Source organism: Coregonus clupeaformis, chromosome 36, assembly GCF_020615455.1.
Source record: "Coregonus clupeaformis isolate EN_2021a chromosome 36, ASM2061545v1, whole genome shotgun sequence".
Taxonomy (NCBI): Eukaryota; Metazoa; Chordata; class Actinopteri; order Salmoniformes; family Salmonidae; genus Coregonus; species Coregonus clupeaformis.
Window position 1 is genome coordinate 23,371,586 of NC_059227.1, and position 18,735 is coordinate 23,390,320.

General features: G+C 44.8%; 1 protein-coding gene and 1 long non-coding RNA gene across 2 annotated transcripts; both read left to right on the top strand.

Annotated features, from left to right (window-relative positions):
* The first annotated feature begins 310 nt into the window (after positions 1-310).
* Positions 311-7,526, top strand: LOC121552647 (bone morphogenetic protein 2). The gene is made up of 3 exons (XM_041865627.2): positions 311-716; positions 1,722-2,089; positions 5,760-7,526. The coding sequence occupies exons 2-3, from the start codon at positions 1,735-1,737 to the stop codon at positions 6,683-6,685; spliced, it is 1,281 nt and encodes a 426-aa protein (XP_041721561.2). The 5' UTR covers positions 311-716; positions 1,722-1,734; the 3' UTR covers positions 6,686-7,526.
* A 2,492-nt stretch (positions 7,527-10,018) lies between these two features.
* Positions 10,019-11,865, top strand: LOC121552782. Its single transcript, XR_005997298.1, has 2 exons — positions 10,019-10,919; positions 11,543-11,865. It is a non-coding gene; the product is annotated as an uncharacterized LOC121552782 (long non-coding RNA).
* The last annotated feature ends 6,870 nt before the right edge of the window (positions 11,866-18,735 follow it).

Genomic DNA, 18,735 nt, shown 5'->3' on the forward strand with positions numbered 1-18,735 from the left:
AGAACACGAGAAGAATGCAGAACAATTAGTATTTTAAACCTAAAGTTATATATGTTGATGCTTTCAAAATTAACAATGTTATATCACACAAACGAATAAAAGTATATTGTCAAAGAAAGTCTCATATTTTAGTCATTTTGTAACAGCCAAAACATAGCGCGAGTTTGAGCAGGCTACTGTTGGTGACTGGTTGAAAAGGCACAGGAGGTGCTTTGGAATCGACATGAATGACAGCTCTGCGTTGGTGACATCACTAGACGACAAAAAGCCTCGTCCAGGGAAGAGAAGGCACCAATCAATTGGACTGCTACAGTGTGCTGCGCACAGGAGAGAGAGGTGACGCTCCCCAACCCACAGACACAGAGTACAAGGAGCGACGGACAGAGTACAGTTTAATCTTCTACACCCGCTCTCTGCTAAACTTGATCCTAAAGTTAGCATTTGAAGATGTTTAATGGCGTATCTTTATACTTACTTAGATGGGTCCTGCCTACACAAGTCCGCTTAGATAGAACGTAGGCAACAACAAAAAAATCTATTGACCAAGAAGTCTCCAGATTCCCAGCAGCGGAGATATGTGCGAGAGGAGGCGATCAGAGCAGTGCACGAGTTGTCTTTCGTCCGCAGAGGGAAAGCGTGGAATAAACACGAATTAATGTGGAATTTATTGGAGCCCAAAGCTGGAAGGACGACTGGACACAGCGCTTCCTTATCAGGTAAAAACAAGTCAGGTACTCATTATTGAAGTCAATGACAACTTTAATATTTAGGGCAAAGTTGCACAACGCTCATGGACTAGGCTACATATATCCACTGAGTATTCTGGATTTAATATCCGTCTCGAGATTTCCCAATTCTATTCAAGAAAACACACTTAGTTAACAATAACTGGTGTCACATAAGATGCTCTTTTTTTCCATTTTGTAGGCCTGTATTTTGGGGTGAAAGTTAACACAAATTCCAGAACATACACACTAAAATTAATATCTACTGGTAGTATTCTAAGGACATGTACTTTTTGATTTAGATTTAGGTGTTTTTGATGTTTTTGTCTGCGCTGTGGAGTATGCCTGGCCAGTATACGCACGTCAGATCTCACACCTGCGAACCCGTTGAAGTAACTCTATATAGCAGTCAAAGCCTCACCAAATAGACTCTTGTAGCGCTGCAACGACTGTCTCTATTAACCTTTTTGATGATTACATTCTTTCATACTTTGTGTATTCTTAGGGCTTTGTTGTATTTCTTTTATAAACATCCACCAAACACATCCTCTTATTGCTTCTGTAATAGCAGACTTTTTGTCTGCCGTCTTCTCTCTCTCTTCTTCTTCTAGTTTCTTTGATTTTCTCCTTTCCTGTACCTGCCCCCTTTTTGTTAGACAATTCTCTTTAATAACTTCATCACCTTGATATTCTGGTGTTTTAGTTTTGCCTCTATAATGTTAAAAGATCAATCTCCCATTTCACTTAGCATAGTCTGCAGGGATGTTATTCACAACCTTTCTGTTCTTTACTTTATAGTGACGTGTCATTACTTTTAACCTCATTTGCCTTTAATAATCGTTCCTATTGTATGGAAGAAGAAACAGTTTATCGCATCTGAGCTGGGGGTCATTTTACAGTAATCCGCTGATGTCTCGACTGTCGATAGCTGCCTGTGTGCTCTGTTTCGGCGACGGCGCCTGTGTATTGACAGAAGCTGCTCTCCTCTCCTCACAGGGACTGACTGACCATGGTCGCCGTGTTTCGTTCTCTCATGGTACTGCTGCTGGCTCAGGTGTTGCTAGGAGGCGCGGCGGGACTTATCCCCGAGGTCGGCCGGAGGAAGTACAGCGAGTCCGGGAAGCAGAGCCCGGAGCAGTCTGAGAACTTTCTTAACGAGTTCGAGTTGCGGCTCCTCAATATGTTCGGACTTAAACGGAGGCCAAACCCGAGCAGGCAGGCTGTGGTGCCCCAGTACATGGTGGACCTGTACCATATGCACTCGGTGAACGGAGACCACAGCACTAAACGGCCCCGGAGCATGGGGAGACACGCAGAGAGAGCCGCCAGCAAGGCCAACACGATTAGAAGCTTTCACCATGAAGGTACGTATTAGTGGCATATTTCACCTGGCGAGGTAGAGCACCTCTGCTCCCTCAGACATGTCAAACCTGTATTTAAACATGACTCAGGGTGTGAGGAGGATTTTCAGAGCAATTACACTTTTTATGACAGGCCCACTCATATCCTAACAGTGTGACACGCGTCAGGGACACATCCCTGTTATAAGTAGATCATTTTATAATAGCAAGTGTAATTTAACAATTTAACGAGTTAAACTCATTGTCAGGGTTCGACAGAGAAGTGGTTGATGTGTAACGTTGAAATGCAAAGTAATCCCTCAAATATGAGTTGATGCAACCCGTTACCCGGAACATTCCATTGACTGTGATATAACAGGCATCAAAACATCAAGGTTGGTGGTATCCCAAGGGTCATTTGTTTCTTAATAATTTATGGTGTTTTCATGGGCCCTGAAAACAGTTTTTCCAGACACGTAACGCAGCGGAGGCATAAAGGAAGTGTGCGTGCGCAGGTGATAGTCATCGCCCTGCTGCTACTTCAATAACACATGACATTACACTACAGTGTCTACACACGCATTATGATAGAGGCCACTGCGGCAGATTGAGCTCCGTCTCATTTTTAGACAGGACTGAAAAGTCAGTCAGTTAGTCATTCTGGTTTTGGGAGTGCACTTTATCCTTTTCCAATCGCTCTTTATGCGTAAATATGCACGTTCCAATAATAGAACCCCATAATTACATACTTATTATATAGCTACATATGCGTCGCTGACTGCGAGATTTCACATCAAAACCATGCATTTATATACCTCAGAAACGCATGCCAACCAGATGATTATTTCAGTAAGGGCCAATTGGTCTAAATGCAAAAATATAATATGAGATACTTGATCCAAGAGTTGAACTGGAGGCACAAAGGGACATTTGCTTTAGGTGTCATGATGTTCAAGGAACTTTGGCAATATTTTTTGATTTGGTGTTGTGTATGTCTGAATGTACCTGTACTATAGTGTAAAGTAACAGTGGGTAGAGAGGTATGCATGTGCTGACAGTATGTCTAACCCTCTAGTCTGGGCATTTCATTTACAGTGCTGCAACAAAACAGACCAAAACAGTAAATATAGAAACATGTAAACCTTAGTCTCTCATTGCTTGAAAACCATCGCCCCTCATGCATCTGTACTGTCTATCTGATAGTACCTGTCTTGAGAATGAATACGGCCTATAATTTAGTTTGCGCTACCTCCAGTACTGTACAGTACATGCCCAATGCATCCGTGGATGGCCTTTTACACAGACTCCTGAGTGTTTGACTGCATGGGAAGTTTCCACACAGTGAATGACTCGTTGGGGTGGTTGAGTCATGATGGGTGGTTGATTGGGTGTTCTCCTCTCCTGAGGCCTGGTAGGGATGACACCCAGTGGACACACTGACAAACTACAAACGCCACTGACACACTACAAACACCACTGACACACTACAAACACCACAGACACACTACAAACACCACAGACACCCTACAAACACCACTGACACACTACAAACACCACGGACACCCTACAAACACCACTGACACACTACAAACACTACAGACGCCGTACAAACACCATTGACACACTACAAACACCACAGACACACTAAAACACCACACTGGCTGGCATGGTGACTAGGACTGAGACTACTCACTCCACAACTGTAAACTGCCGCTTGACTCCGCACCTTCAGTTTCGCAGTTTGGAATACATTTCAGCCATGTTTAGTTGTTTATCCCCCTTGCCTCCTCTTGTCTTTTCATCATGTGTGCCAGCGTAGCATGGTTCTGGATATTTAAATTGTTCCTATGGTAGAAGTGGGAAGAGTGGGGGTCATATACGTGTAATAGACATGTAGCTACACACGTAAAACATCATGTCAAATCCTGAAGCCCTATCGATGCATCACATCTGTTCCTTGATATTAATTTCAGAGGGATAATTCATTTTTGTGATATTGGTTTTCAAAAATAACTATTTTCTTTGCCAAAAATAACATTTCCAGGCCAAGCACAGGCACCGGCTGCCAGAGACAGGCAGAGATGAATGACCTAACATTAGCCGTTATCTTTTGTTTTGGCACACAGCAAGAAAATAAATTAGGAATGTTGATACACTCATATCTGTGGTTCACAACTCTTGGACAAGCCATGACATGTTGTTCACACACAGCCCAGCACCTCCTTCACTCACAGAGCAGGGATCTGGAGAGAGAAAGATAGAGAGAGAGAGAGGGAGGAGGAGGGGGGGGGGGCAGAAGAGAGAGAGAGATTTGGGGCTAAAGAGAGAGAGGGGAGCAAGGCATTTTGGAGTGAGTGGACCAAAAGAGAGAAGGAGAGAGGGATTTGAATGAGAGAAGTAGACAGAAGGGGTTTTCCCACATCAATAAGGAGTGATAGGCCTAATTGAGGTCTTTGTGCTTCTGCAGGGAGATTTAGGATGAGAGGGTGGAATTTCCTAAATGCCTCCTTTGAAAAAGCCCTGAGTTCAAAGTTGGTGTTTATTTTACCACTCCAAACAGATAACAAGCTTGTCTTTGTACCATCTGTAAAACACATAAAGGTAAATGTACAAAGTTTGACTACGATCAAGAAAATAAAAGTGTTGACATTGACATGTATCTGACATTGTTTTACATTCTAATGTAATAATGCATTCTCAATCAAGCCAAATATGCACAGAGGAAAAACATGTTTAGCTATAGACTGCTACAAAAAAGGTGTGAAAAACATTAAGGGTGAGCAGTTCTCTCATTTGTGTCTGGAAGTAGCTAGCAAGCTAGCCAACGTTAGCCAGTTAGCTTGGGTGCTTGACTGCCATTGTGAGGTCAGAACGATCGGATCAACCCTACTCCTCGGGCCAGAGCGTCCAGTGGGCGCTCTGAACGCTCCGAGAGTGAAACGCTCTCAATTTACGAACGGACAATCTGACAACACTCTGAATTTACGAACGCCCAGAGCGCACTCTGAGCGTACTCTGGCACTTCAGATTGAATTTACGAACACACCCTAAGATAAATGAGATATACTTCCCAATGGCCTTTCATTATGTCATAATAATCTAGCTTTGATGATTCCATGATGGACGACAATGGCTTTTTCCACACATCCAATAATAACAGGACTCCATCGTGGCAACCAAATCCTAAAGGGCAGAACATTCTCTATGGCATTTAGTGGCCTTGCATGCATAATGGTTAGAGGCTATCACTGCTTCCTGCTAGATCTTATCAATACATGGGAACGCCACTGCTTTGATGTCATGACATTTACTCTGGTGAAATATGTGAACCTGGCAATATAGCAGCTGGAGGGTCATAACTGTAAGCAGGTCCCTTTACGTTGACTCATGCTCTTGGAGTTAGTGAGTGTGTGTATGATGACATGTACGACGACAACGATCTATACCCACACACAGCTAGTCGTGGAAGACTGGGAGGGAAGGATGTTTTTTTTCTTGTGTGTGTGTTCTAGTGAGCTATGGAAAGAAAACCCGTTTGTTAGGACTGTACATCTTGGTCAATCATGGAGTTACTCCACAACCTTTACCAACACAACCTTTATAGTAAAAAAAAACAGTCCTGAGCTTAGCCATGAATTTCTATGTCAATATCATCCACTGACCCTTACTCTCTTCTTCTCCTTCTCAATTATAGAGTCCATGGAAGCTCTGGCAAGTCTGAAGGGCAGGACCACCCAGCAGTTCTTCTTCAATCTCACCTCTATCCCTGGAGAAGAGCTCATCACCTCTGCAGAGCTCCGGGTCTACAGGGACCAGGTCCTGGGGGCCACAGCAGCTCCCACCAGTAACACCAGTTACAACAGAAGTAACAGCTCAAGTACCAAGACCAGTACCAGTGCTGGTGGCATCCATCGTATCAACGTGTACGAGGTGTTTGGAGCCCCTGCATCTCCCCGTGGGGAACCCCTGACGCGCCTCCTGGACACTCGGCTGGTGCAGGACTCTCTGAGCCGCTGGGAAAGCTTCGACGTCAGCCCCGCCGTGTCCCAGTGGGCCTCTGGGGGGCGCCACAACCACGGCTTCATGGTGGAGGTGTTCCACCCATACACCCAGGGGGGCGAGGAGGCCCAGAGACAGAGCAGGCACATCAGGGTGAGCCGCTCCCTCCACGAGGACCAGGACTCATGGCCCCAGGCTCGACCCCTGCTGGTGACCTACAGTCATGACGGGCGGGGGAACGCGGTGCTGCACAGGGACAAGAGACAGGCAGCAGGCCACAGGAAACAGAGGAGGAAGCATCAACACAAGGCCAACTGCCGCAGACACGAACTCGACGTGGACTTCAGCGAAGTGGGCTGGAACGAGTGGATTGTGGCGCCCCCTGGCTACCACGCCTTCTACTGCCACGGGGTATGCCCCTTCCCATTGGCCGACCACCTCAACTCTACCAACCACGCCATCGTTCAGACTTTGGTCAACTCTGTGAACTCCAACATCCCCCGGGCGTGCTGCGTGCCCACAGAGCTCAGCCCCATATCTTTGCTCTATCTGGATGAGTATGAGAAGGTAATCCTCAAAAACTACCAGGATATGGTGGTGGAGGGATGTGGCTGCCGTTGAGACACACAGAGAGAGAGAGAGCGAGAGAGAGAGAGGGATGGGATGACGGGATGGTGACTGAGAAAGACAGAGAGTGTGAGGTTATATGGACACCCAGTTTCCCAATGAAGATGTTTTATTTATATGAAAGAAAAGACACAAACAGAGCTATTTTGGGAGAAGAAGAAATAACAACTATATATGAATATATTTATGTCTACTTAAAGTTGGGAAAAATACATATTTTACTTGGAGGAATAATCCTTTACTGGTTTTGAAATTGTATTTCTGATGTACATTTCGAATTGGGTGCAATACCACATGAAGTATAATGCTCAGATGTTTATTTTGTATTTATTTCTATTATAACCACTTTATTTGTAAATAAATTATGTGTATTTATCGTGAGAAAACACTTTGGTTGTTCCAATTATCCAACACTTGTCCAGCTGACTTCACAATGTGTGCTTAAAAACATTCAAATCACACTAAGGATGTCAAGGTGTCAAAAAGTAGCAGAGCTACAAACTTCTCCCACATAAATTAGCTGCAAAAAACAAACATGACTAGGTTAAAAGCTAACTCTCTAACACTGAATGCCTAGATGAAGCATTTACACCTACTATGATAAACATAACTGGAGCCTGGCAATGTGTTTTGAAAGGGTCAGTGTAAGTGTGGTGTAATGGCCTGCAATGGTGTATAGAATCACAGCAGGGTCCAGGGTAGTTACATCTATACAGATGTTATAAGGTCTCTGGGGAGGACTAGGAAAACACAGCAAGATGTTTTCCTCCAGTACATGGCGTTGCACAGATCCCTGGGAATGAAGGCTGAGGTAAAAGTTAACCCCTGGGAATAGTTCGTTTAAAAGAGAGAGAGAGAAAGAGAGAGTGGGTGGATAAGTAGAGAGGGGGGGGGGGACAGAAAGAGAAAGAAAACTAACAACCTGAGTTGTGTGTCGGTGTGTGAGGGATTTGAAGAGTGTCTGTGCTGTGAGTTTGTTTACTGTGCGATTTGAGACATGACAGCCTGCGAGCTAGCAGACAGACACGCCAATTGGCCATCAGCGAGACACGAGGTCTACAGCTGCTTTAATTAATAAAGATAAATAAACACACATACACACCGGTTACATATTGCACATGTTCAGACACATTATCCCCCTGTGTCTTTTTGGCTACCTTCCTTTGTCATCTCTGACTCATATTCTTCTTCTGTTGTGTTTTAGGCACCACTGGGAAAACCCTCACTGGAATAGTTCTGTTAGAGAAATGAATGAACACTAACACAAACAACACTGTCAGTGACAAACAGGGGATTATTGCTCATATTTAATTCATAGGGACAGATAATGGCAGGATGCGATGGCAAAAACCAAACATATCGTATGTCCAAGACAGCACGGGCATGAAGGTTAGAATTAATATCTTAATACTTGTATTGTTCTTGGAAAAGTAGTGCAGTCACTAAGCCTAAAAGGAGTGACTTGGAATAGTTTGAAAAGAGACAGATGATATAAATACTGTAGCCACACTGGTGGAGTAGATAATGAGAGAGAGAGGAAAGAGAAAGAGAAAGAGAGAGAGAGAGAGAGAGAGAGAGAGAGAGAGAGAGAGAGAGAGAGAGAGAGAGGGAGGAAAGAGAAAGAGAGAGGGAGGAAAGAGAAAGAGAAAGAGAAAGAGAGAGGGAGGAAAGAGAAAGAGAGAGGGAGGAAAGAGAAAGAGAGAGGGAGAAAAGAGAAAGAGAAAGAGAGAGGGAGGAAAGAGAAAGAGAGAGGGGGGAAAGAGATAGAGAGAGGGGGGAAAAAGAGAGAGAGGAAAGAGAGAGAGAGGAAAGAGAGAGAGGAAAGAGAAAGAGAGAGGGAGGAAAGAGAAAGAGAGAGAGAGGAAAGAGAGAGGGAGGAAAGAGAAAGAGAGAGAGAGGAAAGAGAAAGAGAGAGGGAGGAAATAGAAAGAGAGAGGGAGGAAAGAGAAAGAGAGAGAGAGGAAAGGTTGTGGAGTTGCACAAACTGTGTTTGCATTAGACAGGGTTTGGAACGGAACACAAGTCATCTCAAGCTCTAAATATAATGTTTTTTATACGAGCGCAGATTGGAACCATGGAATGTTGGTTTCAAACTCAGACACGCTTGCAGAGAGCAACCCAACATGGTTGTGTTTTTAGTCAGCTATAGAAATACTTTTCTGGAAGGCTTTTACTTTTTCTTGGGGGGGGGGGGGACGTACATTTTAACAAATATATGCTTTAAACTCACGTACATCTATCGTTTAATAGTACAGGAGTTACATTTCCAAAGCGCTGACAGTAGAAATGGTGAAATTTCTTATCCCTAAGTCCTAAGATAATGACTTTCACTCATTTCCCGATATTTTGCCATTGTGTCTATTGACTTATTGTGCAACAGATAGAAAGATGACCTAATACCTACTATTACCCAGCACCCACCTGGGTGATGCAATAGGCAGTAATTTTTTTTGCCAGAGCAGTCCCCGTCCACACATCAGTTTCAATCCCCTGGCCTACACGTGTTATTTTATTTTACCTTCCATCCGTTCCCCCCAGAGTTCCCATCTGGTTTCCATTTCTGTAATGTAGACCCCAACTACAGAACTCAGCTCAGCACATGGTCTCCTATAGCCCTACCAGTAGCACCACCCGCCTGCCTCCCTGCCTTTCTGCCTGCCTGCCTCCCTGCCTCCCTGCCTCCCTGCCTCCCTGCCTCCCTGCCTTTCTGCCTGCCTTCCCACCCTTCCCACCCTTCCTGCCCCCCCCCCAATCCCCCCTCCCCCCTCTGCCTTCCTCTCAGCGCACCATTTTAATGGACTTCAGAAGGGAGTCACTTCACTGGCACAGTTAATGAACATTTGATGAAAATCAACTAAACATTAAACAGTAAAACCTTACCCCCCCATCACTGCCAACACTGTTAGGTCAGAAGAGAGGGAGGAGGAGAGAGGGAGAGGGGGTTGGAAGAAAACGCCTATGTTAAAACAGTGTTAGATTTAGTGGTTTGCCTTTATAGCTGCAGTCTATAAACCTTTCATTGGGTTGGGTGGAAATACTGCTCCCAGGGTGGGGGACACATGGGGCGTGCTCCTGAATGTTGCCTCCCACCTTGCTCCCCGATCCAACTCCACTTGGTTCCGGTACTCTGAGTCAGCCAGTGTTTCTCACCCCACAGGGGCTCGCTTTAGGGCCAAGTTAGTATCAGACCCTCTCTCTAGGGACCACTTCTAAACAACCCCCACCCCCTCCCAACCCCGCCTCCTCTCCTTCCGTTCCTAGGGGACCAAGGTTAGAGGTCATAGTTGTAATGATCTACTATGACTCACTTTATCGCACAACTCTGACTAGCAGACACGTCACTTTGCCATAAGCTGTTGATGACAATATAGAGTGAAACCCCTGTTATATTAGGACAGACTAAATGAGCACTTTACACTGTCAGCTAAGGCTGTGTGTGTAGGTTTCTGTTATGTCCATGTAATATGGTTTAGATAAAACCAACAAGAGAAATGTATAATATTCTTGGTTAAAGCGGCCCTCATTCACTGCTACACAGGCTTCGAACAAAACCACTCTGCAAAGATAAAGCTGGTTGTTTTTTCCCCCTTCCTGAGCATCTGGTAAATAAGTTAAAGGTGTGCATCTTTCTTTTTGTTTACACACAAACACACAACAGAACGGCCACAGCACTGATGAGCATTCCATTGAGAGAGGGAGAGAAGGACACTCTCTCTAACTGGCGTGACAGGCCCATTCGTTTAGCTGGGTGCAATCCACACCAAAAGTATCTGCAGCTCCAGCAACCAAAATCATGAGGGTTATAAAATCAGATTTCCAGATTTCTGGCAGTGCTGTATTTGGAAAGTATGTGGCGTGCCGTGCACCTTTGATGCAGCGAAGTGCTCTGTCCGTCGCTATGGGAGATCTCTGCCCTGGCCTCGTGCCAGGCAGGGCGGGACGCTAAAATGCAGAGATGCGGGGAGGAATGGTGGTCACTTGTGAGTCTTTCTTTCTTTTCGTTTCTTTCCTTCTTCATGTGCCGCACTCTAATTTTAGAGGTGGTGCACTGCACATGGTGTTTTTTCTGTTTTCCGAGAAGCGTCAGTGAGATGACGTCCAACATAGCTGAAACTGTGGCATCTGTGCTGCAGCTCTGAGCACATCAAACAGGCCAGCATTCGTCCACACAGTCAAGAGAAGACAAAATATGGAAATGGCTTTTCCAGAATCACCGGGAGAGAGGATAGTACGTATTCTTATGTAGTCTTTTATTTCATTGTGTGTGTGTGTGTAAGTGTGCGTGTGTGTATGAGGCTAATAGGAAATGACTCAGTGGTGTTGCTAAAAGCTATCTCTAAGTTGTTCCTAAAATATGCTCTGCTACTGCCATTACCGTAAGTGCTAAATCATCCGTACAATCACAGTGGAGCAGACTGGAGTGGCATGCTGGAGCCATTACCTCTGGCTGAGGGGGAGGAGATTGAGTGTTAGGGGCTTCTCATGGTAGTGGTGCTACGTCACAATGTATGGCCAAGGGCCTACTCATGGGTAGAACACTGCTAAGCTATTGTAGGCTACATTGTACATTGTAGGCTACATACTTCCCCTCAAGGCAACATGGACGGACATCAGTCCATTCCAGGCAGCCAGTGTATGATGGACTCACGCTCTGGATAAGAGCGTCTGCTAAATGACTAAAATGTAAACTGATAGGGAGCAATGTGTCATAGTTTTATGTCATGACTGTCTAACTTGGGGGATGTGGGTTAGGTGACCAATTTATCCACCAGCTAAAGATCACATTACAGGAGTCTTCACTTCAAAATTAAGTCTCGTCAGTTTCTCATGTTTGGATCTGTCTCTCTCCAGGTCCCAACTGGTCCCAACTGGATCTGGCATCAACAGAGTGAGAAAACAGAAAGTTTAGAAAAGAAAAAAAACTGACATCATGTGCCATTAACTATTCATAATATTATATACATTTATAAATATTGAGTATTTATTTATTCAACATGTATTTAGGAAGATAAGTCATTGAGGGCTAATTCTCTTTTACAATAATGACCGTATTATAAAGCATGACGAAATACACGAGTGTAGAAAAACACATAAAATCACATATGATCATGAAGCTATATATTCAGTAACTTATAAATTATTAAAATGTTTTAATAAAGCTGTTGAAAACTGTGCATCAGACTATGCCTTTCATTCTCAACCACAAGTATGTACAAGATTTCCTCAAGGCTTTGAATTTGAATCTGTAACTTTGTAGTCTCTGTCTGTCTGTCTGTCTGTCAGTCTGTGAACCCAGTCAGAGAATGATAGAGGGAAAGAGAGAGAGTTAAGAGAGGGGGGAGAGAGAGAGAGAGAGAGAGAGAGAGAGAGAGAGGGAGAGGGAGCAAGAGAGAGAGAGAGAGAGAGAGAGAGAGAGAGGGAAAAATAAAGAGAGGGAGGGAAAGAGGTAGAAATAGAGAGAGGAGAGAGAGAGAGAGAGAGAGAGAGAGAGAGAGAGAGAGAGAGAGAGAGAGAAAGGAATGGAAAGAGTGAGAAATAAAGATAGGGTGAGTTAGAAGGAGAAAAAGAGTCGAAAGAGAGAGAAATAAAGAGAGAAAGAGAGAAAAATAAATAAAGAGACAAAGAGAGAGGGAGAGAGAGAAATAAAGAGAGAGCGAGGGAGGCAGGCAGGAATTAGATCCATATGGAGGACATATGGAGGGTTTTGAAAAAGTGGAGTATGTGTGGTTATGGGTAGCGTTCTCCATCTTAGTAGCAGGAAGCTGAGAGATCAGTCAGAATGACTACATGACAAGCCCAGCATGCCACGTTGATAAATTATAATCTACTGAACTGTAAATTTCATTATGACACATGATATACTGTGTACAGTAGCTGTTCTCATTCAGTATATCACACGTTTCAGGTCTTATCGAAGACAGCCTTAGGTTGAAAAGACCAAGGCTGAAAAGACCAAGGCTGAAAAGACCAAGGCTGAAAAGACCAATGCTGAATAGGAGTGATTGGGGTAACATGTCTCACGGTCGTAACAGGAGGCAAAGCTCAAGTTGCAAAATAAGGTGTATGCTTATTAAATAATAGGTGCTACAAAATTAAGGCTGCCAAAATATTGTACTTTTTTTTAACAAAAAGACTGTCAAAACAAACAAAACACTGAAAGGTTACTAAATCAAAAGGACTAGGGCTAGGCCTTTCTTGCATTTCTGTCAACTCAGTCTGCCCATGTGCAATCCACTACTGGCAAACAGCACCAGCTGGGCCTGCTAAGTGGCGCAGTGGTCTAGCTGTGCCACTAGAGATCCTGGTTTGAGTCCAGGCTCTTTCGCAGCTGGCCGCGACCCGGAAGACCAATGGGGCGGCGCACAATTCCGTCCAGGGTAGGGGAGGGTTTGGCCGGCAAGGATGTTCTTGTCCCATCGCACACTAGCGACCCCTGTAGTGGGCCGGGCGCAGTGCATGCTGACTCGGTCGCCAGGTGTACAGTGTTTCCTCATGGCACATTGGTGCGGCTGGCTTCCGGGTTAAGCGGGCACTGTGTCAAGAAGCCGTGCAGCTCAGTTGGGTTGTGTTTCGAAGGACGCACGACTCTCAACCTTCGCCTCTCCTGTGTCCGTACGGGAGTTGCAGCAACTACCAATTGGATACCATTAAATTGGGGAGAGCCCCAGCTGCTACACACAGGTATACAGTATAAAGGACCTCCCCCATGGCCACACCATCCCCTTGGAGCATACCATGACCCACTATATAGGGGGGAGAACGTGTAATTACCCTCAGTAAAAAGCACATTAAATACCATAATACACACATCTCATAATCATATGTCTAAAGAAGAAAATATACTGGGTAAACACCCTCTCAACATACAGTACACACAAGTGGAGGCTGGTGGGAGGAGCTATAGGAGGATGGGCTCATTGGAATGGTTGGAATGGAATTAATGGAATGGAGTCAAACGTGGTTTCCATGTGTTTGATAGCATTCCATTTATTCCATTCCAGTCATTACAATGAGCCTGCCCTCCTATAGATCCTCCCACCAGCCTCCACTGGTACATACATTGGAGTACTTCTATCAAAAGTTTATTCACTAATTCACATAGGCCAAATTCCAAACCAAAACACGAATGTGGCGTGCCCCTGTGCCCACGCCCTTGTGCCCCCAAATAGGGTCCTTGCTATATGGGATTATTACAAAAAAAACTAAATTACTAGGATGTTTGCGGAAAAATACATTATGACGCCTTTCTGTTTTCTCAGTGACATTAAATTCAGCATTGAAAATATGTGCAAGCTTAAGTTTGCTCCACCTGAGCGAGTCTGACCACAAGTCAGAGACCACTATGATGACACACCAAATGCGCTTGATGGATCCTTTTTGTCTTCTTCTAAAGTAATCCAAAACTAATTGAATGTAATCAGATTACGTCACTGAGTTTGGGTAATCCAAAAATAACGTTACTGATTACAATTTTGGACAGGTAACTAGTAACTGTAACGTATAACATTTAGAAAGCAACCTACCCAACCCTGCTTGGGACATCCCTATCGCATTGAAGTTTAAAAGTAAAATGGTTAAGGTAAGGGTTAAGATTAGGGTTAGGGTTAGGTAAGGGTTAGGTAAGGTTTATGGTTATGGTTATGGTTAAGGTTAAGGTTAGGGTTAGGGTTAGGGTTAGGGTTAGGTTAAGGGTAAGGGTAAGGGTAAGGGCAGGGTTAAGGTTAGGGTTTGGGGTAGGGACGTCCCAAGAATGCTGTATAGTACTAACCCCCCCAAATACACGCATTCATGCGCGCTCTGGGATGAACAACTGAGCGCATGCGCAGGACTGGCTGTTTAAGTGCGCAAACACAAACGAAAGAAACAGCGTTATGAAAATGAAATGTAATTAAATGAAAGAGAAAAAAAACACCTGGTAGGTGTTTGAAAATGTTCAAGAAATACCACACTCATTCAGAGGATCAAACAGCAGACAATATGACATGAAAGAAACAAATGTTTGCATGACAAAATAAACTCTCAATATTATCGACGAACCAAAACCATTCTCTTGTGATGAGTACACAGATTGTAAATATGAGGCCTTTATCATCAGGCTTTAGCCAGTAGATGGCAACAACTAATCTGTTACAATAATGTGACCTAGAGTATCATCCACTGAGAGATAGTTAGTCTGAGCTGAGAATGATCAAGTCATGATTTGCATTTGTATAGTACCTTTCTCCAATTCAAAGTGCTCTACGTTGAAAAGTGGTAACTCACAGTGGGGTTTAGTCTTTTACTGGGGAGCAGGGTTTTCAAAGGGACAAGAGCATTAGTCAAGTTCACTAAGATACAGTATGTTCCATGGCACCAAAACATTCATGATGACAATAATATTCCTCACTTCTCTTCTGACTCAATTGAAGATGGTGATTAAGGACTGTGGCTTGGAAAGTCATCCCCAAAAAAGGCTGAGGATCGGCAGCAGTGGCGCTCTTTTGTGGAAGGCTGGGAACGAAAAGGAGTTATTAAGTAAGTCATTCTGACTAGAATATCAGTCTTGAAACGTGCCATCTTGCTATCTCAAACCCCTTAGCCAAACTGTCTATCTGTGCACGGCTCTGAAAGGGACCTGTTGTGAACGGAGGTTTAGGGTCCTCAGTTGGTGGTCCATGAGAAAAACCTGGTCCTGGCCGGCGTGTCTTAGAGCAGTTTACCACGGGGTCCAGACCAGATGTGGAGTGCAGAGGACTGGCTTGTTTTATCCTGGGTGGTATTGGAGGAATCCACTCCCCACACTCTTCTCATTAACATAATATGCTTTGTATAAACGGCCAGGCGGCTGCGGTCGAGGACACACCATCGCATTCCTCTCCCCCTCCCCATCCTTCTCCACAGATAACCCAGCTCATAAAGTTATACAAGTATCTCAAAAGGCTACTTACAGTTTGCTGCATGTAGAAAACAAATATTAGCTGTAACCAAGAAGCCACTTAGCTAGCAAGTTAGCAAACCAAATGCATAGCTGGAGCCCTGAGCCCTTTGATAGTTAATTTATAGTTAGTTAGAAGCTGTGGAGTAGCACGCAGCCCGAGCTTTAGAAGAAAAATCATATTTTCGACATTATTGAAAATCATTCTGAGGGTATTTAAAATACCCCGCTATTCGGTATGAAATACCGCCCAAGCCTATTTTACAGTGTGTGCATATAAGAGAAACATGACATAAAAGCCAGTATATCACAAGCAAAACTATGCTTTTAATAAGTAGTACTTTAGGTACTAACTAACCCAATGTACAGTAAGTTGTAGCTTTAACACTTGAGCTCAGAGCTGGTTGTGAGTGGTAACCCTGGTTGTGGAAGGAGATGAGAGGCTGCTGTTTATGTAAGAACCAAGTTCCAGGGCCCCCAGGCCAAGCTGCTCCCCCCAGGCCAAGCTGCTCCCCCCAGGCCAAGCTGCTCCCCCAGGCCAAGCTGCTCCCCCAGGCCAAGCTGCTCCCCCCAGGCCAAGCTGCTCCCCCAGGCCAAGCTGCTCCCCCAGGCCAAGCTGCTCCCCCCAGGCCAAGCTGCTCCCCCAGGCCAAGCTGCTCCCCCAGGCCAAGCTGCTCCCCCCAGGCCAAGCTGCTCCCCCAGGCCAAGCTGCTCCCCCAGGCCAAGCTGCTCCCCCCAGGCCAAGCTGCTCCCCCCAGGCCAAGCTGCTCCCCCCAGGCCAAGCTGCTCCCCCAGGCCAAGCTGCTCCCTCACTCCTTCACCCCTTCCTTCACACTCTCTCTCCTACACCCTGCCTGTCAGTGGCACGGCAAAGTCTCCCTCACCACACACACACGGCGCGCAGCAAAGTCTGCCTCACTGCACTTCCTGTGAGTCACTTCCTCTCCTGTCCCGGCCCTGCACCTGCTGTCCCCTGGGTGATGTCATGGCAGGTTTTCCTCCTGGAGTCGCACAAAGCACACTCCCCGTCTGGCCCAGCGTGTGTGTGTGTGTGTGTGTGTTTGTGTTTCTGCATCAGTGCGTTTGGCCCAGACATCAGTCGGTAGACCCTGTGTGAATGCAGCCCTTCATGGCTTTAGTGATGACCTCTTACATCAGGCAGGACAGGAGAGAGGGAGGAGAGGAGAGAGAGAGGGATGAGAGGAGAGAGAGAGGGAGGAGAGGAGAGAGAAAAAGATCAAGCAGGGAGGAGGACAGAAAGGTGGAGTGCTCTTTCTCTCTCTCTTTCTCTCTCTATCTCTCTCTCTCTCCACGGATACAATGTGAATGAGAGAAATGAACATTAGTTTCAATGTGTGTATGTTCAATTGTAGTGGAAAAGTGTGATAATCTCTCTGTGGTTCACTGACCTTCACCTGTTAACAACATGATCTTTAAGAGAAAGGCTTCTCTTCTTTCAGGTAGCTACAGGAGAGAGGGGAATTCTCCACTAAACCTCCTCAATATCTGCAGGAATAATTACGCTAGGGTTTTCTACCGTTCGAGACCGCAGTGAAAATGATAGATTGAGGGAAACGTACTCCTTGGACGGACCCATGAGCAAATGGAAATATTGTATGAGAATGAGAACATACTTTTTTCCCTGATCCTGGCCTATGAGAGACAGGTCGTTTTTTCCCCCTCACAACCAGCTTTTTTAACATTTTCTATTTTTCTCCAAATGGACAGAGTATGTTGGTACGTGAGCTGACAGGAAATGCCTTAGCGAACCCGTCAGCAGAAGAGAAAGCTGGTAAAGGTCAGAGGTCAAGAGAATAGGACAGCGGGCATATATCAATATTAATTTCCTTTTCTGGTCCGTTCACACAGAGATCTCTGGGCTGGTCGGTGGTCTCTGTTCCAGTCCTCCTGTCTCTCTCTCTCAATGGGTTCTGGCTCCTGCTAGCCGCCTGTTAACAGGGTTAGCAGCACTAATGGTCTTCTGTGGGAAAGTTAGCGCTCTGTCGGTGTGTGTGTCGCACACGGCGTCCGAGAGACAGTGCTCTCCACATCCCTCCATCCATCCATCCATCCATCCAGCAGAGCTGCTGAGAGATGGCTCAGCCCACAGATAGAGCAATGAGAGAGGAGCAGAGGAGAGGTTAGATCCCATGCGGACTGAAACATGCTCTCTTCCACAATGGAATTAGGGCTTCAGTGTTTGGCATTTTAATGGAAATACTGTGCATTCTACACCTGTTGATTACGAAGCACAGGACGAATAAAATTGGATTTGATTAGATTCCTATTCGTTTTAGATAGCGTGGGAACTCACCTCATCCTCTACTAATGTGTAATACTACATGGATGTGTGAGACTGGATTTTAATTTATAAAGTTTGTTTACACCATTCTACAATCTACTCTAGTACTAATGAGGGAATCTCTGCTGAGACATGCCAGAGATAGATACTGGACAGATACACCACATGACAGATCACTCACAACCAACTATGGCCTTGAGTCGTTCCATGTCATTTCAGCAAGCCATGACACCCACCATCACAGATTGTTCTGAAATCATTTCTGTAGTTAGAAACCGATAAGATTAGCATTCCTGCAACATTATTTTGTTGAAATTTAATTTGAACTCTGAGAAATTAAGCTAATTGATTGCACCCAAATTGGCCATTTTAATTGATAGGATTCACATAATGTTCAATAAATATAGTATCCAGCATCCGATTTGAACCGAACTGTTTCCTACCATTGAGTAAGACCTGAGAAATCCAATGAAATGGTAAAAAGACACCCATGGATCCCCACACCCCACACCAATCCTACCCCAACAACCAGTATACAGTATCAGTTCTCTATTACTGACGAGTAGTATGGAGCTGCGGTTTGGAGTATTGCTTTTTCATCCTATGTAATGTATTCCCTGTGAATCTGGTGATGTTTTACCCCCCTGTTCAGAGAAATGATCCATTAAAGTCGCTTGCATTATTCATGACTTGTGGAAGTACCAGGTTTTGACCACTAGATGCTGCTGTTCTTACTACTGCCACACCCTTTGATCAATTTTGCAGGTCTCTTGTATTTATTAAATAGATCACAACATTTATTATGCAACTTTGGGTAGAAAACCAATA

Excerpts from the sequence above, each read along its gene's own strand:
- LOC121552647 (XM_041865627.2), top strand. The coding sequence starts at position 1,735 with ATGGTCGCCGTGTTTCGTTCTCTCATGGTACTGCTGCTGGCTCAGGTG. Across the intron at positions 2,090-5,759 it reads TAGAAGCTTTCACCATGAAG|AGTCCATGGAAGCTCTGGCA; the intron begins GTACGTATTAGT and ends TCTCAATTATAG.